At 39.2% G+C, this 24371-nt stretch overlaps 2 protein-coding genes across 6 annotated transcripts; both read left to right on the top strand.

Moving 5' to 3' along the window:
• Positions 1-205: 205 nt before the first annotated feature.
• Positions 206-16174, top strand: LOC133664403 (ATP-dependent (S)-NAD(P)H-hydrate dehydratase-like). 5 transcript variants are annotated; one of them, XM_062069000.1, is made up of 11 exons: positions 243-545; positions 7847-8278; positions 9752-9902; positions 9993-10038; positions 10122-10210; positions 11240-11348; positions 13923-13973; positions 14045-14149; positions 14226-14346; positions 14421-14544; positions 15813-16174. In XM_062069000.1, exons 1-11 carry the CDS (start codon positions 437-439, stop codon positions 15961-15963), a joined length of 1488 nt encoding a protein of 495 aa, XP_061924984.1. In that variant the 5' UTR covers positions 243-436; the 3' UTR covers positions 15964-16174. The 5 variants fall into 5 exon arrangements, with proteins under 5 accessions (XP_061924987.1, XP_061924984.1, XP_061924983.1 ...); XM_062068999.1 differs by having other exon boundaries at positions 243-1552; XM_062069001.1 differs by having other exon boundaries at positions 268-354.
• Positions 16175-17340: 1166 nt separating this feature from the next.
• On the top strand, positions 17341-23876 carry LOC133665264 (inhibitor of growth protein 1-like). The gene is made up of 4 exons (XM_062070516.1): positions 17341-17549; positions 20093-20242; positions 22751-22899; positions 22983-23876. Exons 2-4 carry the CDS (start codon positions 20104-20106, stop codon positions 23637-23639), a joined length of 945 nt encoding a protein of 314 aa, XP_061926500.1. The 5' UTR covers positions 17341-17549; positions 20093-20103; the 3' UTR covers positions 23640-23876.
• The last annotated feature ends 495 nt before the right edge of the window (positions 23877-24371 follow it).

The raw sequence follows: 24371 nt of genomic DNA, 5'->3' as shown, positions 1-24371 counted from the left end.
TACGATTTTACATCAAAATATACTGAAACAACTTAGGTAATATAGAAAATGGGAGTATTTTTTATCTTTTTGACACAGAATTCAACACGTTTTTATTAGGGTTAGATAATTCCGAGTAGTCATTTAACACATCGTGAACTACTTCTTCCTGTATTGCCCATATAGAAAAAAGGGTAGTATTTTTTATCTTTTTAACACAGAATTCAACACGTTTTTAGTAGGGTTGGATAATTCCGAGTCGTCCTTAAAGGCATCGTGAATTACTTCTTCCTGTATTGCTGTGGGCAAAGAAAAGCCTCATGATCAGTCGTATTTGTGTACAGTTGTCCGCGTTGAAACGCACTGCCACTTTAGGTAAGAAGTTTGTTGTTCACCTTGGGTGAGCTTTGTGGAGAAAAGTGTGTCCGTAGGTTACATCGTTGACAGTTTGAACAAGATGAATGGCAACATTCAGCAGCAGCAGCAGCCAATTCAGACGTTCGCCTTTTTGTTTGTCAGCGTCACTTTGTCCATTGTCGCCACCCTGTACAGTTTAAACTGGGAAGGTAAAGTGAAAGCATATATGTTATATGTTCTCATGTTGCATGTGTTGTGTTAAATTCACTAAATTAGAAGAAATGCTAATAGCTTGACGCCCTACCCTACGTTGTTAGCTTGGTGACAGGGTGGGCTTTAGGACCCAGCAGACATCAAGTTAAAGCCATGGGGCGGGTGGAAGCAGGCCGTTCCCCTCCAGAGGACCGATCAGAGGTCAGTTTTGGAAATTGTACTAAAATGGGGCTTTGCTTAGAAAGCTGGTCCTTTGTCAGTTTGTGGCATTTTTGTGAGCGACTTAAAAAAAAAACTGAGGATAAACATGGCCAGGTTTAGCTAGGATAGCGAGATTCGACGTCCCATATTTGAACAATAGACAACATTTCCGGACAATCGGTCGGTTAGGTACACCGACCTCTCCAGGGCGGGGGGTTTAAAAAAAAAAATAAAAAAAAAAAGCAGACGAGGACCTCCATCATCACAAACAGCAGTTCGGCTATGCTGCTCAACAACACGACGCGGGGCTTCCTGTGGTCGGACGCGGAGACGAGGACCTTGCTGAACATCTGGGGGGAGCAGGACGTCCAGGAGGCGCTCGACGGAAACTTCCGCAACAGCTTCGTCTACCGCGACGTGTCCCGGAGGCTGGCGGCGATGGGCTTCGAGCGGACGCCGGAGCAATGCAGGGTGCGCATTAAGAGCCTGAAGAGGCAGTACTTGCTGGCCAAGGAGGGCAACCTCCGCAACAACAGGCAGTACCACAGAATAGCCAAGTTCTACGACACCATGGAGAGGATCCTCAGCAGCCGGCCCGCCTTAGTGGACCCCCAGGAGTTCATAGACAGCGGGGCCGGCGGGGAGGAGGCCGTGGACGGCTTGGACGAGGATGCGGAGGATGCTCAGGATGTGTACTCTGAGAGTACGGGAGACTGTCCCTTTCCTGCAGAGACTGAAGTCAAGCTGGAGTACCCCACGGTTCCCATCCCCATCCCGGTGAAAGTCACAGTGGGCAACAACAGTAAGTACATGTGGGGGAAACTCATTTGTCAGTTCCAGGGTCAAGCTGTCCCCACATACAGTTGTGGTCCAAAGTTTACATACAATTGTAAAGAACAAAATGTCATGGCTGTCTTGAGTTTCCAAATAATTTCTACAACTCTTATTTTTTTGTGATAGAGTGATTGGAGCACATACTTGTTGGTCACAAAAACATTCATGAAGTTTGGTTCTTTTATGAATTTATTATGGTTCTACTGAAAATGTGACCAAATCTGCTGGGTCAAAAGTATACATACAGCAATGTTAATATTTGGTTACATGTCCCTTGGCAAGTTTCACTGCAATAAGGCGCTTTTGGTAGCCATCAACATAACTTTCCTCCAGAGGGTCTTATATTTGTCCTTGTGATGTCAGATGACACAAAAAATTAGCTGTTTGGCCACAATACCCAGCAATATGTTTGGAGGAGAAAAGATGAAGCCTTTATCCCAGGAACACCATCCCTACCGTCAAGCATGGTGGTGGTAGTATTATGCTCTGGGCCTGTTTTGCTGCCAATGGAACTGGTCCTTTACAGAGAGTAAATGGGACAATGAAAAAGGAGGATTACCTCAATTCTTCAGGACAACCTAAAATCATCAGCCCGGAGGTTGGGTCTTGGGCGCAGTTGGGTGTTCCAACAGGACAATGACCCCAAATACACGTCAAAAGTGGTAAAGGAATGGCTAAATCAGGCTAGAATTAAGGTTTTAGAATGGCCTTCCCAAAGTCCTGACTTAAACGTGTGGACAATGCTGAAAAACAAGTCCATGTCAGAAAATCCAACAAATTTAGCTGAACTGCACCAATTTTGGCAAGAGGAGTGGTCAAAAATCCATCCAGAAGCTTGTGGATGGCTACAAAAAGCGCCTTATTGCAGTGAAACTTGCCAAGGGACATGTAACCAAATATTAACATTGCTGTATGTATACTTTTGACTCAGCAGATTTGGTCACATTTTCAGTAGACCCATAATAAATTCATAAAATAACCAAACTTCATGAATGGCTTTTTGTGACCAACAAGTATGTGCTCCAATCACTCTATCACAAAAAAATACGAGTTGTAGAAAGTATTGAAAACTCAAGACAGCTTTGAAATTATGTTCTTCACAAGTGCATGTAAACTTTTGACCACAACTATATGTTGACATTAGCGTGTCAAGCTTGTCTTCATATACAGGACCACATAGCAGATATGGCCACGTCTTACCGTATATATACAGTCAAACTTTCGTTAGTGTTGTTAAAAATGCCCTCCCCCACAAAGAGAAAAGTAGAGTTATGAACCTCGCCTTTAGCGGCCACTTATTTTGCGTCACGGAATAGTTAGAATAGTTTTTTTACACCGTATAGCGCACAGGTGTCAAACTCAGATCTGACCGGCCACATCATTTTTAATGGCCTGTGAAAGTTTGGAAATAATATGCATCAATTAAGTACTTATCTTTCTTTCTTTTTCTATTTTGACAGAAAAAAATACATGTACTGCATGCAGTTATATACACTATACTGCCAAAAATATTTGGCCACCGGCCTTGACTCACATGTGAACTTGAAGGGCCATCCCATTCCTAACCCATAGGGTTCAATAAGATGTCGATCCACCTTTTGCAGCTATTACAGCTTCAACTCTTCTGGGAAGGCTGTCCACAAGGTTGCAGAGTTTCACACTCTGAGCAGAGTTTGGAGCGGTCCCCTTCCTCTTCCAACTTGACTGTGCACAAAGCAAGGTCCATAAAGACATGGATGACAAAGTCTGGTGTGGATTAACTTGACTGGCTTGCACAGAGTCCTGACCTGAACCCAATAGAACATATTTGGGATGAATTACAACGGAGACTGAGAGCCAGGCCTTCTCGACCAACACCAGTGTGTGACCTTACCAATGCGCTTTTGGGAAAATGGTAGAAAATTCCTTTAAACACACTCCGCAACCTTGTGGACAGCCTTCCTCAAAGAGTTGAAGCTGTAACAGCTTCAAAAGGTGGACCAACATCATATTGAACCCTACGGGTTAGGAATGGGATGGCACTTCAAGTTCATATGTGAGTCAAAGTAGGTGGCCAAATACTTTTGGCAATATAGTGTATCTTTTAAACTTCATCCAGCCATCCATCCATTTTCTACCGCTTGTCCCGTTCGGGGTCGCTGGAGCCAATCTCACTTTTAAACTTTATCCATCTAATAATGCAACAGATAGATTATCGTACATTCGAAACATTTTTGGGGTGAAAACATGCATAAATATCTACTTAGCCTTATGATTTCAAAGCAAGTTATCCATCAAATTGTACACTGTAAACATGACAACATATATTTTTTCTAAAACAGCTCGGTCTTCAGAATCCTACCGTAAGAAAAAAAAACTGTGGTACCATTTTTACATTTACAGTAATACACTGAAAACAGCAACCATATTTTTTATGCAAAAAAACAAACAAAAAACTGGCAGCTCAATCACCAGAATTTGACAGTAAAAGTGTGACCATTTTACAATTTTTTTTGACCGCAAAATCCACAGACTTTTTTTTTTCCTACAGTTTAAGTAAAATAAACATTCACTAAACAAATGCATAGGTAATTGTGTGACAATATAATGCGGCTAATCCTTATACATCTATGTTTCTTTTATTAATGTTACAAGCGGCCGGCCCTCTGAAGGCAGCCAAAACTGCAACGTGGCCCACCATGAAAACAAGTTTGACACCCCGCGACCCCGAACGGGACAAGCAGTAGAAAATGGATGGGTATAGGGAATTATGCGTGGCCTTGCAACTTTGTTAAATGCCTTCAATTCCCCTCCACATTTTGGCCAATCGGTTTATATTAAACAATCACATTTCTGGCGCACGTCAACTGTCTAATCAACTTGTTTGTTTCTTGTGTACGCCAAGCAGGAACAACCAGGTGTAACAATATTTCAATTATTTATTGCTCAAACAGCACAATTGTCATCCTCCCGCGTAGCTCAGACCTATTTCCTGTTTCTGTCTACAGCGCTAAGCCTTCTGGGTAATATCGTATACAGACATTGAGCAACATACCGGCGTCCTGACATCCTCATATTTACTTTTTATTTATACATTTTTAACCTTTATGTATCCAGGAGAAGACAATTAAGAACATATTTCCATTTGCAATGCTCACCTAGCAAAGAGTTTTACGTGTTAGAAATGTTGAAGTGTGATGATAATTGCTCATCGTCTCACATTTACCAACAAAAATTACCGCTATAGATTGCTCTCAACAGTTCACAAATGCTCTCAACGTGCAGGGGTAAATGTGGTGGTACACAAATGTTTAGGATGGACAAACACTTTTCAAGCATTAAAAACATAAACAGAGAATGTCTGCACTTTGTAGACAACGGAGCGGACAATAAAGAAACATTTGGTGGTTTCTTTCTGTAATTATAATGAATTTAAACCGTTAAGTAATTTAAAAATGTGTTCTGAGTCTGTGCAGTGTAAAACAAGTAAAACATCAATACAGTATTTGTTTCCCAATTTTTGTTGAAATCCTATGCTTTTTGAGATCAAGGTTACAAGGAACACTTAAAACATTAATAATAAATTCATAAAATCGCAACTTTCTGGAAAAGCTGCCGCAAATTCTGGGATTTTAGGTTCTGACATTCACAAAAAAGTCAGCGAAATCCTGGAGGGACCGACTAATATCAGAAGTTGCTGCAATAATGCATGATGATGACAGAGTGAGTCTCAGTTGATATTATTTAATTGTTCATTCTTTTTAGAATTAGCTTGCTACAATATGAATTGCTTTCTTTCATGATATTCAAGTTAAATAATATAATAAATGTCAGCAATAAACAAACATGCTGGCCTGCGGTTGTTTACATACGGGGCAGGTGGTGTCGTATATACTACACTTGCGTTCGCAATACACGTCATAACATCCCTCATTTGTTGTCAAACGTTCAGCGCGCTCTCTTCTCGCCGTCTCAACGAATCGTAGCGACTATTAACGTCTCATCCCTCATCCACCACAAAGCCTGGCTCAAAACGGATCCCAATCTGCGTGAAGTGGTCACCTGTTTTTAGCGGCCACTTTTATGGTTTCCCTTGAGTGCTCTCTATAGATATTTGACTGTAATTTAACATAAATGTATAATCGCCTTGTGGTGTTATCACACAACGCATTTGAATATTATATTTTTTACTAACAAACCGACAAACCGACATTGCTTAGAAATCATAAGGCAAGGTGACACGCAGATATTTAGGTATTTATTTATGATAACAAAAAATGCTTGGAATACCTTCTGGCATGATCAGATACTGTTAAAGTTTAGAAGATATGCATGCAACTGTATGCAGCGCATTTTTTTCTGTCAAATTTGAAGGATTAAATACATTTAACAAGAAAGATGAGGTGTTTAATTGACACACATTATTTTTAGGCCATAAAAATGGTCTGTCGGATTAGATCTTACATTTGACGTCTGTGCACTAGAGTTGACTTGTGAAAAAAAACCCTGTTGTGACGTTTGCGAACAAATCAAGTCTTTTGAATGGCTCTTAAGTGAACGATGAGAATCGATTCATATTCAAATTTCCAACGCTGCGACCAGACTAAATAATCCGTCAAATGAAACATAGCAAAATTGTATTCACTTTTCTGGGTCAATGTTCTGATGTGGATATGTTCTGTGAAGTAAATTACGTGTACACACACCAGTTAGGGTAATACCATTTTGTTTTTACATTTTTATCGTGTCCTAATATTTTTTCTAGGTTTATTTAATAGTTTACAATGAAAACAAAAAAAACAGTAAATATTTCAACATACTGTAATAGCCAAATCTATCCCTATACGATATCAAAAAACGATTTGTCAAGTGATCTTAAGGATTATCCGTCAGTCGCGTTCCCAGACATGTCAAGCTATCTGGTGCTCCAGACGCAATTCTACATGACAAAACAGATGGAAACTTATGTGTGTGTGACTGGGTCAAGGAAATTGGTTTCAAAACTCTCCTGGATAAATCATGCATCGTTTTTGCTCGGTGAAGGTTGCATTTCATGATTTAACTTTGCGTCTACACTCTACGGCCATGTTTGTTGCCTTGTTATTGCACGCACCGTTTACAAGTACACGCATGTTTTTCACGGTCTTCATCAAAATATGACTATAGATGTCAACATTGTGTATGTGCTGAAAGCTTCATTTATGATTGCTGCCTTTGGTAAAAGCTTAATTCCTTTTAGGTTTTGCTCACATTTGCTTTCTTTTGGTGCTTTACGAAACACTCAAAGTAAAAATGCGTTTAAACTTCGAAACAAGATAAAATACAAATAATATTAAGATAATACTTAAATGGGAAATAGTAAACATTAAAAAAGTATATCAAACAAACCTTTAACGAAGTGATCACTGCAAACTATGCTCCCTCGGACTTCATTATCTTTGCCCTTCTTGATTATGTCTCGAGGAACTCTAAAGAAACGTTTATCCTTTTATCCAGCCTAAAAGCATATGGCATTTTTCTTCGAGAAAGGCAAAATTCCGCTCTGGTCAGAGTCTACTGGAACATGTTTAGTGAGCCGGACGTGACGTCAGGTGAATACAACCTATAGACTAATGGTGAAATTTAAATAATTCTGGTCCACATCTCATCTTATAACTGCTACTAGTGATTGTTTTCCGATTTAAAAAAAACAAAAAAAACACTATAATAAACTGGTTTTTGAATGGGTCCTCAAGATCCCTTTAAACATCCATAAGTGTAACATTTCTCACAGATAACCTGCTAGCCCAGGGGTCCCCAAACTTTTTGACTCGGGGGCCGGTAGAAAATGGATTAAAAATTGTATTTATTTTTTTAAAATCTTGGGACTTTACGCGGTCTGGATTTTGGACGCTGGCGGGCCGGATCTGTCCCGTGGGCCGTAGTTTGAGGACCCCTGTGCTAGCCTCAGGCTAGGTAACTTTAAAAACGGCACTGAAATAATAAAAAATACGAGTGTACTTTATATACAACTGATATGTCTCGAGGCTAACAAACGCGCTTGCAAGTCAACTTGTCGCTAACGCAGTAGAAGGTATTAAAAGTATATAGAAATATTTCTCCCGTAGCTAAATATGTACTAACCTGTCCACGGAAACACGCCTAATGTTGCGTTATTGTGTCAACGCGCAACTAGCTTTAGTATGAAGTCAACATAACAATTGCACACCTTAGCTAGCGGGCATTAGTTACACTAGCTAAGTGAAGCTCTGTAATGTAATCACTTATCTGTCATCCACTTCAGGTACCTTAGAAAGGCCGCACAACAGCAGCCAATTGGCAAGTCACTGCCCCGCCTCCACTCCTAAGCAGCGAAAGCGGCGGCGTGCAAACTTCCCCGTGGAAAGGCTAATGGAGCAGTTCCTAAAGCAGAGCGCCCAGGCCGAGGACAACTTCTACCGCATGGAGGAGCGCCGCCTGCAGGCCGAGGACCATCGGCGGGAGGCGGAGCACGCCAGGGAGCTGCACATGCTCCAGATGCTCGGCCAGATGTTCTCCAACATCTCGGCTCGACCCGGCTCTGTGGCGGCGACGGTGGCACCCACCCCGGCAAAGACCGCTCAAGCTCCAGTGTTCTCCCAACCATCGCCGCTGTGTACACACCGCCAGTCCTCGCCACAGACAGACAGTTTGTCACAACAGGGTCACCTGCTGAGCTCGGACCCTCAGGCATTAGGTATTGATCGGTATTGGCGAGACTGTCATGGTTACCACCACCGAGGCTTTTTTAGAAAGTTCTTTGAGGATTTTTGATGCAATCATCAAGGTTTCCTCATTTAATTCATTGTGTCTTGAAGCAACTGAGGCTTAAAAAATGGAGTGCACTACTCAGCTGCTACCAGCAGAGGCGCTGTTATTTAGTCTTTTATTAATCGACCATATACTGATTCTATATTTGGTATCGTTACTGTCGACATTTGTATCGATTCGACCACCTTTGTTTCTGAGATCTAGCTGAGCAGTTAGCATATCCTTCCATGGTGTGTTTTGTAGCATATTTAGTTATTCTTTGTCCTCCAGTGATAATGTTACTTGTAAGAAATGTAGTTTATTTGGAGGAAAATATTTCTGTGTTGAGGATGTGTTCATTGGCTTGTTGCTGTCAAATTTGCAGGATGCAGTTAGAATGTGTCAACATGCATTATCACGATATAACAACAATATTAAAAGCGCTATCGTCGGCCAAATTTTCTATTTCGCGAAATTAAAGTACTCTTCATTATTATTATTTTATTTTTTAGTCTAGTATTTTTTCCTGTATATATTCGATACAATTCTATATTTAAAAAAAAAAAAAAAGATTTACTTTTATTGAATTTAATTACAAATATTTAATTGATCTTTTTTTAATTTATCAATATATATAGGTTGTTTTACACGTGCCAGTGTTTGTATTTAATTTGATCAAAATGTCTATTTTTTTAATGTAATTTATTTTCATTTTGTATTTACTGTATTCCTTACATTTCGGCACTAAACATATTTTTGTTTGATATTAATTTATATTCTATAAAGAAGTTTTGATTTTGTCTTTTAAAGACATGCACCCGGGGATAGGTTGATTGGCAACACTAAATTGGCCCTTGAGTGTGAATGTTGTCTGTCTATCTGTGTTGGCCCTGCGATGAGGTGGCGACTTGTCCAGGGTGTACCCTGCCTTCCGCCCGAGTGCAGCTGGGATAGGCTCCAGCACATCCCCCACCCCCCTGCGACCTCGAGAGGGACAAGCGGTAGAAAATGGATGGATGGAACTACTTAAAAGTCCTTTAAGCGGGATATAAATACCGTTAAAAAAAATTTTTTTTGTTGCGAAAAAATGCCAATTATTAATATGTTAATATTTTAATTACATGTTGACAAATTAGGTGGTCATTTATTCGTAGAGTTTTAATACACTATGTCTCCTTTGTGTAAGAATTGCTTCTACGGAAATTTAAACAATGAGTAATTGTAAATTATTTAAATTAGGATAATTTGAGATGTAGTAAATGGGTTTTTAGCTCATATGTCTTATTTATTTTCAAGTCATGTTCAAACTTGTCCAGACCGAATTAACAGCGCCTCTGCTGGTTGCAACCAGCTTTCAGTCGCTTCAATGAAACTGTATTAGTTCTTCACGCAGTGTTTAAACGTCCCCTTATTCCTGCAGTGTTTGAACGCCACCACAGCCTTGGCTCATCGTCCCACAGTGTCATGGAAGAGCACATCCTGTCCATGGTGAAAAAGATAGTCCCGCCGCTGTCTGGCCACAAGCATAAAGGACAAGACGGACGGATCGGGATCATAGGCGGATGTCAGGAGTATGCTGCACTCAATCCCTAATTGGGTTTCAAGTTTCTGTATTGACGGTTTGACTTGGGCCTCTAATGTTTCTCATCTTGACTTCAAAGCTACACTGGAGCGCCGTACTTTGCAGCCATCTCTGCACTCAAAGTGGTAAGGAAACACCTTAAACACAGTTACCTAATTTTTTGTTTTGTTTATGTTTCACTTTAGTGTCTTGGCGTCTTGTCCTACAGGGTGCTGACTTGTCTCACGTCTTCTGCACCAAAGATGCTGCAGCTGTAATAAAATCATACAGCCCTGAGCTCATAGTGCATCCTGTCCTGTAAGTATACGCCCCAATCAAACAATTGTTATGCATTCTAAACAATATTATTTACATTTGTTTATCCATGCAGTATTTTAGAACGGGATTATAGAAAAGAGCAGCGGTACCTCCAAAGAAGTGAAGCACTGATGGTTAAAATACTAGTTTTTCCTGTAGAAAATAATCAGTTGCAGGGTCATAAAACCTTAATTAACTGTACAGTTAAAAATATTTAATCATTTCTTAGTTAGGGTCGAAAATTTTAAAGTGTAAAATTAAGTGGACCCCCGTTCCAAAAAATATTTTTTTCTCGACCCTAGCTTGGATTGAGCTGCTTAATAGAACAGTCACATCTGAATCGCGACTCTTATTTATTTTGATTCTAAATGTATTTATTATTTTTAATAACGGTTTCAATTTATTATTTATTTTTAATACATTTTTAAAAACAGTTTTTGAAGTGATATTTGGCTTTTCCGCTGCATATACATTAGCAGCTAAGAGGACCGGTTTTGAAAAACGTGTATTGTGATTTATATGCCAAAAAATATATTGTGAGAATCATGTTCAATAAAGAATCGATTCTGAATCAAATCGTCACCCCAAGAATCAAATCGCAAGTGCTCATGGGCGATAAGTCACCTAGCATAAGGAATTCATGATATTTTTTAAAAAATAAAACAAAAACTGTAAATTAAGTGTGAAACAAATATGACTACTGAGAACAGAAAAAAAAAACTGATTAAAAGCAGCGTACTCTTGAGTACATTCCGTCTTTTAGTATTGTTGACTTATTGTTGCTTTGGCCATATTGTACTGAACAGCCAGGACAGAGACGTAATAAATTATTGTCCTATGGTTAGCGCCACAATTTTCTTCCGCCATGCATGATGACGGTTAAACCCCTTGATTTTTGTGCAACTTTAAAAGGTATATTTAGAATTGTGCGACACACTCCACTTTAGAGGTTTCATTGTTGAGGGTTGTGTTGCATACAACTATACCAAGTGTGTGTGTAACTTTTATTTATTTATTTATTTTAAAAAGGGACAGTCCCAACGCTGTGGAGGAGATAGACAAATGGCTCCCGAGACTGCACAGCCTGGTTGTGGGACCCGGTTTAGGGAGAGAAGACTTCCTGTTAAAAACCGCCAAGGTCCGTACCGTTTCTATGCATTTCTAACCACAACATGGAGGTGAGGCCCATCTGTTAGCATTAGCATGGACTTAGTGATTCTTTAGGCTAGCGAAAACCCACGCTTTAAATATATGTGGCTCACAAGACCATTAAATGGACAAGATTTAAAAATAATCCAATGACCCGGATATGAGACATGGGCTCTTTTTCAAGGACAAATACAAAATATAATATTTTTTTGAATTATGGTTTAACAACACTCTGTAAATTAGGATTAAAAACAATATATTTTCTCAAATAAACAACTGTGCTTCATTGCATTAGAATTGGCATCAAAACTCCTTTGTTTGCTAACAACCTTTGAAACAAATGTGCAGGTTACTAAGAGAGAGGGAAGTCATTTTATTACATCATTATTTTTTTATTGCTAATATTACTGCTATTATTGTCATGTTTTATTCATTTATTATTACATTTTTCATATTGTATTTTGACATTTTAAAATGTGTATTATTTTTTAGATGGCGTTAATTTTAGTTAATCTCGCCTCAAAGGTGGCATTTGTTCCCACGATGCAATGCCTTGTTTTGTTGTCAATATTGCTGTGTGTTTTCTATTTTTTCTTTACTAATGTAAAGAAAGCACATTTTTTGCCACTTGCCAGTGTATGAAAAGTGCTATATAAATAAAGTTTAAATGATTTTGTCGCCAGTTGTTGGTTTGCAAGTATAACAAATCTCTAGACCATCATTTTCAGACTTTTTAGGGGAAAAAAATATTTGTCTGATATCTGGGTCACTATGGGATAGCTTTTACATTTGCTGTTTATACAACCCAAAAAGTGGAGAAAACTGACATTTCGGCTGTCATGACATCACTTTTGGGGCCTAAAAAAAACTTTAAACCAAGTTTCAAGTGGAGAAAACTGTCAAACGGGTAAAAATAATCCTCAAAAGACTAGATGTAGTGTGTCTTTGCAACAAAGGTGTCCAAAGTGTGGCTTTGGAAGTCATTAGCAGCCCGTAGCTAGTTTTTATGGTTAAAAACGACCTGCATCAGGACATTACCAAGGGTGATTAGAGCCATACTGAAATAAAAAATTAAAAACATATTTTACTATATAAAAAAAAAGAAAAGTATTAGCCTCACTTTGGATATTCGAGGACAATTTTAAGAAAACTGCAAATATAACTATAAATAATTGCTTTAAATTGACTTTTAAAACACATTTGTATTTTTTTTTATTTTTTTTTACAATTGTAGATTAGACAGCTAGTAACCCATCCATTCATTTTTTTGTAAGGGAAAAAAAGAAAAATGTATTGACCTATATAATATTTATACAGAGTGTCCCATAAGTTTCTGTACACACAGTTTTCAACATTGTATTTTTTACATTTTAGATAGCCTGGAACAAGAATATTCAACTAAATTGTTTCGGGCTGCAAATTTGCAAAGAGCTAAGTAAGGACTGCTGGACTGCACTTCTCTCTTCAATATTAATCTTATTTTGTACATTCTGGAGAACCTACAGTAGACATTTCATTTTGGTCATTTTATTTTGTCAAAGTTACAGGAACGCTCTGCTGTTTTTAGGAACCTTCTGTAAAAATGTGAGTCTCTGACATGTTTTTTTAACTGAAATCGCAAGCCACCAGTTAAATAGCTCGAATGATGAAAAAGAGAGGACCTAAAATGGATCCTTGAGGAACGCCACTAGTATAACTAAAGAAGTTGAACAATAACTACTGAATGCATCTGAAGTAAATAAACTAAAGCAACACCATATTTACATAAATCACATTACGGGGAAAATATACAACTGCCAAACTCGAGAGGGCTTAAATGGGTGCCTTAAGGAACGCCTCGGTTGCGTAAATCAAAATTTTGGGCCCCAGTGTCTATTTACTAGCAAAGTTAGAATGTAAACGCAAGGATCTGCCAAAGTGTTTATAGTGGTCCAAGTCTCTGTATACAACAGGAGCACTTGAGTGTTTTTAGGGAATTTGCAACACAAAAGTTTGCCTCCCAAGTTTTGAACTAAACTGGGGGGCCGGTATGTAGTCATTCCCTGGCTGTCAGTTGAATAGCCGTGCCCTAGAAAATGCGTTTGAACAAAGAGCAACTAATTGAAATCATCGTGAAATGCTGGTTCAGGAAGCAGTCACACGGTTGCAAATGCTTTTAACAGAAAACATGGTTTTCGTATAAAAATGTTTACTTTTCCAATATACGGATATGTGTAGGACACCCTTTATAGTATTTGAATGTTCAGGAAATGTATTAATGAACATTTTATATAGTGAAAAATGTATTAACGGCCGCTTTGTATATAAGTCAACAATCTACACCTGCTTAGAATATATTGAGCTACATTAAAATGTATGTTTATTTATAAACACAAATGTGAAGTATATCGAAGTACACCTCACCGTATTTTTTCTGTATGCAGCCTTTGTTTGAAAAAGTTAGAACACCCCTGCTTTACAAAGTCACATTGCGCACTAGTGGTCTGGCATGCATATTGCAGTGTTCTTTCAGGGCTGTGATGTGTTTATAACCAGTGTTTTTGTGTGTTTTTTTTAAATATAGGAAGTGATAGAGAAGTCTAAAGCTAGAGATATACCAATTATCATCGACGCTGTGAGTATTTGATTTCATCTTCCCTGTTTACAAAGTGCTACTCTTACGTGTGTGTTGTTTGCGTCTGACAGGACGGCCTATGGCTGGTCACAAAGCAGCCGTCCGTTATTCAAGGCTACCAGAAAGGCATCCTCACGCCCAACTTCATGGAGTTCACACGACTCTACGAGACGCTGGTGAGTTTCCAATCTTGTCATTACAGCGTGTCATCATGCTTACGTGCGTTGTCGTCTTTTTTGTTGTTTTTTTAAGCAACATAAGCCTGTGGACGGCGGCGATCACCGTAGTAACGTCCTGCAGCTCAGCGAAGCCATGGGAAACATCACCGTGCTGCTCAAAGGAGAGCAGGATCTCATTGCGGACGGCAGCACTGGTTTGTTTACGCCCCGTGAGATGTTATTAACGAGTGTTTGCGTCTGATGGAAAGCGGTGTCACCTGGTTTGCAGTTGTTACGTGCAGCACAGAGGGTAGCGCGAGGCGATGTGGAGGACAGGGGGATCTTCTGTCTGGTTCTGCTGGTGTGCTGGCACACTGGGCCCACGCTGCCTCTCAAGCAGGACTCATTACAGGGTAATACACTGGATTAGAACACGTTATACTTTACTTATAATTGATTGATTTGGATAAATTAACATTTAGGACTCTTGCATCTTAGTGTAATACAGTGAAATATAGAAATCAATGCATTCCAAGACAGTGCGTAACTCCAATTTGTTTACATTTTCACATTGGATGCAGAGGAAAAAAATATATTCCAGGGTCAAACTCTCACATGCCATCATAAAAACCTTTAACTGTATAGGCAATGTAACATTTATTATTACTGTCATACAAGTATAACAATATTTTTTTTATATTCTGAAAATTATACTCTTTTATTCCATACTGGTAAAATGTTATTAATAAAGACTATTACATCTATTCAAGTTTAAGTTAATTAGTGTCTTTGCATACTGTCTCTGGAAAAGCGCTATAAAAATGTGATCTTTTATGTATTTTATTAACTACTGTGAATAATAAAAATAACATAGAATATCGTTATGAAATAAATTGCGGCTTCACTACTTCCCAGATTTTTTAGGGGGATATGTGTTTTCCCAAAGCATATTTAAAAAGAATTGGGGGGGCCTAAATTGAAAATTTTCAAGCATAAAATGGCTAAATACACTGAAATATCAATGCTATAATAGTATTGACAACTAGAGACCAAACCAATCAGATTACCCTGTTAATAAGTACATGGCCACTGATTGGCTCAGCCTCAGGCAGCATTACTATATTGGCTTAAAAGGTGACTAAAGAGTGTTATCTCATCGTAAGAGGGCTTTCATCATGTTAAAAAAAAATGCATTTCGAAGGTTTCAAACAGGGTTTTATGCTCCACCTGTGAAAATATTTGATTTATAATTAATGATACCTACTTGGCGGATATTCGTTTAACGCGGTCGGAACTAATTACCGGGGATAAACGAGGGATTGTATTTGTATGGTATTAATGTAAAACATTAGAATAAAAAAAACAGCAACCATGTAATAAAATAATATCCAGGCATCCATCCATTTCCTACCGCATGTCCCTGTTGGGATCGCATATAGCTAATATAATTTTAAAATGGTCTTTAAATATGTATTGTGAATAAAAAAATAATAATTTAAATTAAATACCAATATAATATACTTTTCTTATATTTCCATTATAGTCACTCTTTTTGATTAGTTGCGAAAACTCACCTGGTTTTACTTTTAAGTACCAAATATGGTTCATAACATTCTTAACATCAACATAATGGTTTACTAGATGTTGATCAAGCAATGCCATTATTGTTGTCCTCCTGCAGTGTGAACCCGTCAGTGGTTGCAGCAATGGGGGCGTCCTCACTCACCAGACAGTGCAACAGACAAGCGTTCCAGCGACACGGCAGGTCCACAACCACCTCGGACATGATCCAGGAGATTGGGCCAGTCTTCAAAAATCTATTTGAAAGATGAGAGCCAACATATTACGAATCACCCATGCTCCACTTTTGCATTCTTTACCCAACACAATTTGTTACTTTAGTCAAGTACTACACGGGACAAAAGGGCTTAAGTGGGGTTGGGGGGGAATGGTATGGACTACACACTACATTCTTCCTTAGTGAAAACATTACGGTCTCACTGTACTGTCATTTTTTTACCTCAATGGAAATAAAAACGTATTTGTGTTAATCCAGGCCTGGGCAATTATTTTGACTCGGCGGCCACATTTAGAGGAAAAAAATGTGTCGGGGGGCCGGTAAATCTATTTTTAGGAACACTAATACAAAACCTCACAATGTCTGATTGAATGCTAAAAACGTTATGACACATCGCCTTAAAAAACGTAATGGCATTTTAAATTTTTCTATGAACGGTAAAACACTGAATATTGACAAAATATGAACGTCACACCCCCTTTCGATTGACATATTTTACAATCAAGTGAAACGCAAACAAAAATGCAACAAACAGTGAAATATGAACGCGAAGGGTACAAAATAAACCCACCTACAATCTGATACATCTGATACATCACTAAGCTTTAGAAGTTTGTTGTGAAAATCTCCTTCCGCGTCTTTGGAAACGCTTCCCGCCCACACTGCTTGGTGCCTCGTCTGAGCTGCTGTGACATAGATGACCATAGTAACTAATTAGATGACCATAGTAACTAATTAGATGACCATAGTAACTGGTATGTCAGCCATAAGCGCAGATTGCAACCATTGAAATACTTTGTATAGTTCAAGACTTACGGTCATTAGAAAACATCACTGCACATGGCGCAGGGCGGTATAGCTCGGTTGGTAGAGTGGCCGTCCCAGCAACTTGAGGGTTGCAGGTTCGATCCCTGCTTCAGCCATCCTAGTCACTGCCGTTGTGTCCTTGGGCAAGACACTTTACCCACCTGCTCCCAGTGCCACCCACACTGGTTTAAATGTAATTTAGGTATCACAATGTAAAGCGTTTTGAGTCACTTGAGAAAAAGCACTATATAAATGTAATTCACTTCACATCATAATGACAGCTACACTTTCCATCTTAAAGATCTAAAACAAGTATTTGGGAATGTCCGGCGGGCCAGATTGAAAAGTTTAACGGGCCGCATGTGGCCCCCGGGCCTTAATTTGCCGAGGTTTGTGTTAATCTATTTGAAAAACTGTTTGTCTGTAAATGCCCCTTTCGCCACCAGGTGGCAGCAAATCATTCGGAAACGAACGCGATACAATTCTTAACAACCAGACTTCCCAAGGTTGTACAATGCATTGTTTCAATCAGCACCCTCTAGTTATTATTGCACTGGATGCGTACTAACGAGTTTAAAAACGTGGTGTTGGTGGAAAAGGCGGCCGTTGCCTGAATGGGCACAATGGCGGCGGTGTCGCGCATGCGCACATCGACCACTCGAAGCTAACGGTCGGTTAGCATTAGCTGCTTACAGTACAGCCCACTCCTCACTGCTGATGTCGCTCACTTCAAACCTCATGTTTTCATCACGTTTTGTTGTAAAGCCAACTAGAGCAAAGAAGTGACTGGAGAGAAAACAAGTACACTTACTGGTAGGTGTGTTTTGAACCTATTTGCAAGTCATATAATGGACGTGATTTCCAGTGTTGAAACGACACGTTAGCTACCAACAAGAAACTCACGCTAAAGCTTTTTTTATGTTTGGGCAAAACTGGTTTATATGAAGGTGAACATGTTATTAACGTGTACTAAACCAAACATTGAAGCTGGCTTCTAAAGGACGTTATTGGCTTGTTAAAATGATGATTTGACGGCAGTTTACTTAAATCCGCCAAAGAACTAGCTAGGCGGCTAGCCGCATAGTTTACTCACGCCCGCTACTATTGATTCACGCTATAATACACAAACACTCAATTAAATTGGTTGTTTTAGTGCATAACGACGGACTATTTAGCGTCAATGTTGTTCATACTTTTGTCAATATAACATGTTAAATCGCCTGGAAAACGAGCTAACCTGCTAGCTAGCAGCCTCACGCTAGCTTCGAAACATGTTTTCAGTAGGGTCAATTATATACCATACATAAGGAGTAAAATACACTGTAGTAATGTCTAATTTACATTCTATTATCTTTACACCTGTGGCGCTGCGGTATCTGACATGTTAACATTACCTACGTAGTACAGTCAACGCGTCACTTGGCCCCTCCCCCCTTTGACTGTCGTTTAGACTTTCTCTTTAAGGCCCCGTTTACACTAAGCCGGCTAAGGTTATCCAGGGTAAATCCCACCTAACCTTATCCGTGTCCACACACAACAATGCCCCTTACGCCCTCCGTCCGCCGGCGCAACGCGACCTAGTACGCATGCGCGGAAAATGCGCACGTCATAGTCACCTCCAGTGTTGCTTTGTGTGTACGTTCTTAAATGTAACTTATCTGAACAATATCCAGTGTTATGGTATTTAAATTAACTGGAATCCAGTGTGCTGTGGGGCCCTATTGTAGTGAATCACACCTGAGCCATCATAAATTAATCAAATCTTTATTAGACACGTAAACAATGTGATAAAGAACATTTTACATCAATCAAACGAGAGATCTAGATATCTGGTCAGGACACTCCTCACTCTTATGCCTTCACCTTCATTGTCCATTCGTTTTTGTTGACTTTATATACTCTGGACGGAGACGTTGAGTCTGCGACATACATGGCGGACAATAACTGATACGGTCTGCTTTGCCAGTCCTAATGCATTCACCGTTTTTCCGTAGTTTTCCCTCGACAGCCAGGTAATACAAAGCACACGCTACTAGGGATGTCCGATAATGGCTTTTTTGCCGATATCCCAATATTGTCCAACTCTTAATTACCGATACCGATATATACAGTCGTGGAATTAACACATTATTATGCCTAATTTGGACAACCAGGTATGGTGAAGATAGGTCCTTTTTTTAAAAATATATAAAATAAGATAAATTAATTAAAAACATTTTCTTGAATAAAAAAAAAAGTAGAACAATACAAAAACAGTTACATAGAAACTAGTAATTAATGAAAATGAGATGAGTAAAATTAACTGTTAAAGGTTAGTACTATTAGTGGACCAGCAGCACGCATAATCATGTGTGCTTACGGACTGTATCCCTTGCAGACTGTATTGTTATATATTGATATATGATGTAGGAACCAGAATATTAATAACAGAAAGAAACAACCCTTTTGTGTGAATGAGTTTAAATAGGGAGGGAGGTTTTTTGGGTTGGTGCACTAATTGTAAGTGTATCTTGTGTTTTTTATGTTGATTTAAAAAAATAAAAAATAAAAAAAACCAAAAAATGATACCGATAATAAAAAAACCTATACCGATAATTTCCGATATTACATTTTAAAGCATTTATCGGCCGATATCGGCAGGCCGATATTATCGGACATCTCTACACACTACCTTTTTTATCACATCCACGGGAGCCCGCATTCTCGTTGTCTCTCTTTCGACAAATGACAAAGTTTTTCGCTAAGTAGAATCACAGCTGACTTAGACATTGGAAAGTTCTCTTGCCGTCTGAGAAGTGTTGTATCCCAAATAGCTGCAATCGCTTTCTCTTAAGGTATTCATGTGTGATTTCCACAAGCGTCTGTACATGTAGAGGAAGGAGAAACACGGGCATGTCTGGATGACTCTCCTCCATATCTCCAGTGGTTAGCTCCGAGATATGAAACCGCTTTATTATGAAGCTGGCTGTGTGTGGCGCGTTCTTTCTGACGTTACTTCCTGTGTGGGGCGCGGTCTTTTTGGTGTCACTTCCCCTCCAAACTCAGTTTGTAAACGATCAACGAGTCCATACAAAGCTAAGAGCCGGAGGTTCAAGAATACACGGCGCACTTACTCGTGTAAAAATTGTTCTAGATGGGGGACTCTAAACGCTGGCTTAGTGTGGCTAAAATGGGGCTTAAGCTAAATAATTATTCATTTAAGGGGTTATCCCGCTTAGTGTAGACATAGCCTAAAATCTTCAAAGTTAACGTAAAAAATAAAGTCCCTGTACGCCAAACTATTCATGATATTGAAGTAAAGCAGCAATTTAAATTTAAGAAATATTCACGCATTCTAACACAATTTTTTTTCCCAGGCGGAGGCAAAATGCTGAATGCCACTAATGGCGACCCAGGCCATGTTGCTGTCAATTATGTGGAGGAGTACTTCGACCTGATGGAGTCGCTACCCTTAGATATGCAGAGAAGCGTGTCCCTCATGAAGGAAATCGATGCCAAGTATCAAGGTAAAAAAAGACATAGGGAATTATGGCAGGGTATTCAATGTGCCATCTTAATTTGACCTAATGTCGCCATATTGTACTGAGCAGCCAGAAGAGAGACACCTTGATCAATAATGTTGTATATTACACGTTACGCCTTCAGTTAGGTCAACCCAATGTTGAATAAACGAGTGTTTTAAAGCAGTGTTTTTCAACCACCAGCAGAAATCATTAAAAAACGAAACTCAGTTGACAGTAAAAAGTCGTTGTTGGATATGACTTTAAACCATAAAGAACCATGCATCAATATAGCTCTACTGTCTACTGTCACGACATGTCACATCACGCCGTGACTTATTTGGAGTTTTTTGCTGTTTTCCTGTGTGTCGTGTTTTAGTTCTTGTCTTGCGCTCCTATTTTGGTGGCTTTTTGTCTTTTTTTTGGTATTATTCCTGTAGCAGTTCATGTCTTCCTTTGGGCGATATTTCCCCACATTTACTTTGTTTTAGCAATCAAGAATATTTCAGTAGTTTTTATCCTCCTTTGTGGGGACATTGGTGATTGTCACGTCATGTTCGGATGTACATTGTGGACGCCATCTTTGCTCCACAGTAAGTCTTTGCTGTCGTCCAGCATTCTGTTTTTTTTACTTTGTCGCCAGTTCAGTTTTAGTTTCGTTCTGCATAGCCTTCCCTAAGCTTCAATGCCTTTTCTTAGGGGCACTCACCTTTTCTTTATTTTTGGTTTAAGCATTAGAGACATTTTTACCTGCACACTGCCTCCCGCTGTTTCCGACATCTACACAGCAATTAGCTACCGACTGCCACCTACTGATATGGAAGAGTATTACACTGTGACTCTGCCGAGCTCTAGACAGCACCGACACTCAACAACAACACATTATTTGCAGACTATAATTACTGGTTTGCAAAAAATATTTTTAACCCAAATAGGTGAAATTAGATAATCTCCCACGGCACACCAGACTGTATCTCACTGCACGCAAGTAAAAAGACCTTCAAGATCCCCTTGATTAACAGTAGAGGCATGACTGTAATCTAAAGCAGGGGTTCTTAACCTTTTATGACTTGGGGCCCGGGATCCACTCAAATATTAACTCTGAATTGGTAATCTTACTCTTGAGTTTAATCATATTCAATATGTATGCCTATCCTACTTACATTTTCTAATCTTGTCAAATGATATGAAAGCAAATGTTAATCACAAAGCTTATTATTTATTTCACACATAAGTCTTAGGTTTAGGTCAAGCTGATTAGAAAAATAGGTACTATACAAAATACTGAATAAACGGGACTCATAAATAACTGACAAAAAATGAATTTCCATACAAGTATGTTGTGCAAAAAAAAGTGTAACAAAAATACTGCATAAAGGGTACTCCTAAATAACTGACAACAAATGAATTTCTATCCAAGTATGTTGTGCAAAAAAAAAAAGTGTAATTAACAAAAATACTGCATGAAGCGGACTCATAAATAACTGACAAAAAATTAATTTCCATACAAGTATGTTGTGCTAAAAAAATTGCCATTACTGCCACAAGTGGTGGAAAAGTAGCAGAGCACCACTGCAGCCCGTATGGACCAAAGCTGACAAACAAAAATGTTTTGGTAGCAGCCCACCGCCCTATGGTTAAGAAACACTGATCTGAAGTGTACTGTTTGACGGATTACTGAGTCTGACTGCTACTACTTTACGCTAATTTACTACTAGTCGATAAACCTTTCAAATAATACCACACACACAAATACAAAAAATATGGTGATTATTTTGAACAAAATGAATACTCAAGGTCACATTAATTATGCGAAAATATTTATTTAAATTAGAAATGTTCTATGTAGTTAAAAACACTAACATTGGGACTTTTTATTTTGTGAACAGACTAGAATATGTATCATAAGTTTAATCATTTTATAAATTACAATTATTAAGTCAAATGTAATGAAAAAATAATAAGCTAATAAAATATATATCATACAGTTGCATGCATATTTTTATTTTTGTAACAAATATATTGTAGAATTATTTTTATTAAAATTAACAAATATAGTCGACACACTAGAATGTTTATTTTTGTATTGCAAGGAGTAATTAAAGTAAACAAACTAGATTTGTATAGTCAAATATATTTTAACAAAGTAGTTAAATACGTACATATTGAAGAATATAGTTGAAACTGTTTATTATATTCAAATTAGTTTAACACAATAATTATTATTTTGAAGCTGTAATATATAAATGTATGTTTAAGGAAAAATATATATAATCATGACTAAGGATATTGTGGGGAATTTTACATTTTTATGCAAACAAATACTTGAAAATATTTGAAATCCTTAATAAAATAATGTTATATCTCACAATAACCGTAAAAAAATGTAATGGGTTCTCAGTCCTCCTGCTGACAAACGCTTGGCGATGAAAACTTGACCTTCTTAGAAAGGTAACCAGCTATCATTAGTAGTGGAATAACTAGTAAATAAACATTTCTTCTTCTGTCAATCAGACGTTCTCAAGGAGCTCGATGATGCTTACGAACGCTATCGCAAGGAGTCCGACTCACCCCAGAGACGTAAACTTCAGATGTCCATCCTGAGGGCGCTGATCCGCTGTCAGGAGCTTGGAGACGAGAAGATTCAGATCGCTGGACAAATGGTTAGAAATTAATAGAAATATCATTAAAGTAGTTCATAGGGTGAAAAAGCTGCAGTACCTTTTCTGACAAGCGACCGTTTCAGGTGGAGTTGACGGAGAATCGAACACGACCGATGGACTCGCACTCGGAACTCCTCTCGTCCTCCCAAAACGTCCCAGAGAGCCAGGTCCCCGCAGCGCCGTCCATGGTGGCCGCCGCCGCCGCCTCCATGATGTCGTCGTCCTCGTCGTCGTCTTCTGCCATCACCCCCAACAAAACAGGCCACCACGACAAGAAGCGCGACGAGGTCACGCCAGGCTCGGTCGGAGGCGGCAGCGGAGGAGACAAATCCGGCGGAAAGCGCTCCAGGCGGCAGAAAAACGGCGACGGCAGGGAAAGTTACAGCGGCATGGACCCCGCCGAGGACGTCGCCGTTGGGGCGTCCCGGGAGAAGCGGGCCAAGACGTCGTCCAAGAAGAAGAAGAGGTCAAAGGGGAAGCCGGAGAGAGAAGTGTCTCCTCCCGACCTGCCCATCGACCCAGACGAGCCTACATACTGCTTGTGCGAGCAGGTGTCCTACGGAGAGATGATCGGCTGCGACAACGACGAGTGTCCCATCGAGTGGTTCCACTTCTCCTGCGTGGGACTGCACCACAAGCCCAAAGGCAAGTGGTACTGCCCCAAGTGCCGAGGCGAGAACGAAAAGACCATGGACAAGGCCTTGGAGAGGGCCAAGAAGGACCGGGCGTACAACAGGTAGCCTCGCCAACACTCGGGACCTTTCTAGTATTACTTTGACTGTTGGCCTTTTTCGTCTGTGTAGTCGTGTAAATAGATATTTTTCTAAGACGGTCAGGACTTGTTCTCAACTTGTGTTTCCACATGCATGCAGCAGCTCACATTGGACTGTACGTGTCCTGTTAATAAATACATCATCCTTCAACAAACTTGTTTTTGTTAACCCTTAACAGACCCAAGGGACATTTTGTGCCATTGTTCTGTTTCTCCATTGAATGAATTAAAAGATTGATTGAGACTTTTATTAGTAGATTGCACAGTACAGTACATATTCCGTACAATTGACCACTAAATGGTAACACCCAAATAAGTTTTTCAACTTGTTTAAGTCGGGGTCCACGTCAATCAATTCATGGTACAAAAATGTGAGATTTGCTATGGGATGTTTTATTTTTAGAACAATTGCCTGTCCCTTAAAGGCTCCTTATCCAAACGGTAAAGAACAATTAGATGACAATTCAATTTCGTCTACTGACCTTTTCTTTTTATATATGTGTCCACTAGGTGGTGCTATTTTTTTTTACCGTTTTCTGCAAGAGTGCCTTGTTGCCTAAATAGAAGTGTGTGAAGGTTTTAGATACCAGTGTGTGGGGTAAAAAGGAGGGATGTCCGATAATGGCTTTTTGCCGATATACGATATTGTCCAACTCTTTAATTACCGATACCGATACTGATATATACAGTCGTAGAATTA

The sequence above is a fragment of the Entelurus aequoreus genome, linkage group LG14 (assembly GCF_033978785.1).
Source record: "Entelurus aequoreus isolate RoL-2023_Sb linkage group LG14, RoL_Eaeq_v1.1, whole genome shotgun sequence".
Classification (NCBI taxonomy): domain Eukaryota; kingdom Metazoa; phylum Chordata; class Actinopteri; order Syngnathiformes; family Syngnathidae; genus Entelurus; species Entelurus aequoreus.
This window is presented reverse-complemented; position numbering and strand designations above follow the sequence as displayed.

Excerpts from the sequence above, each read along its gene's own strand:
- LOC133664403 (XM_062068999.1), top strand. The coding sequence starts at position 1,033 with ATGCTGCTCAACAACACGACGCGGGGCTTCCTGTGGTCGGACGCGGAG. Across the intron at positions 1,553-7,846 it reads AGTCACAGTGGGCAACAACA|GTACCTTAGAAAGGCCGCAC; the intron begins GTAAGTACATGT and ends CATCCACTTCAG. Across the intron at positions 14,545-15,812 it reads CAAGCAGGACTCATTACAGG|TGTGAACCCGTCAGTGGTTG; the intron begins GTAATACACTGG and ends GTCCTCCTGCAG.
- LOC133665264 (XM_062070516.1), top strand. The coding sequence starts at position 20,104 with ATGCTGAATGCCACTAATGGCGACCCAGGCCATGTTGCTGTCAATTAT. Across the intron at positions 20,243-22,750 it reads AATCGATGCCAAGTATCAAG|ACGTTCTCAAGGAGCTCGAT; the intron begins GTAAAAAAAGAC and ends TCTGTCAATCAG. Across the intron at positions 22,900-22,982 it reads TTCAGATCGCTGGACAAATG|GTGGAGTTGACGGAGAATCG; the intron begins GTTAGAAATTAA and ends CGACCGTTTCAG.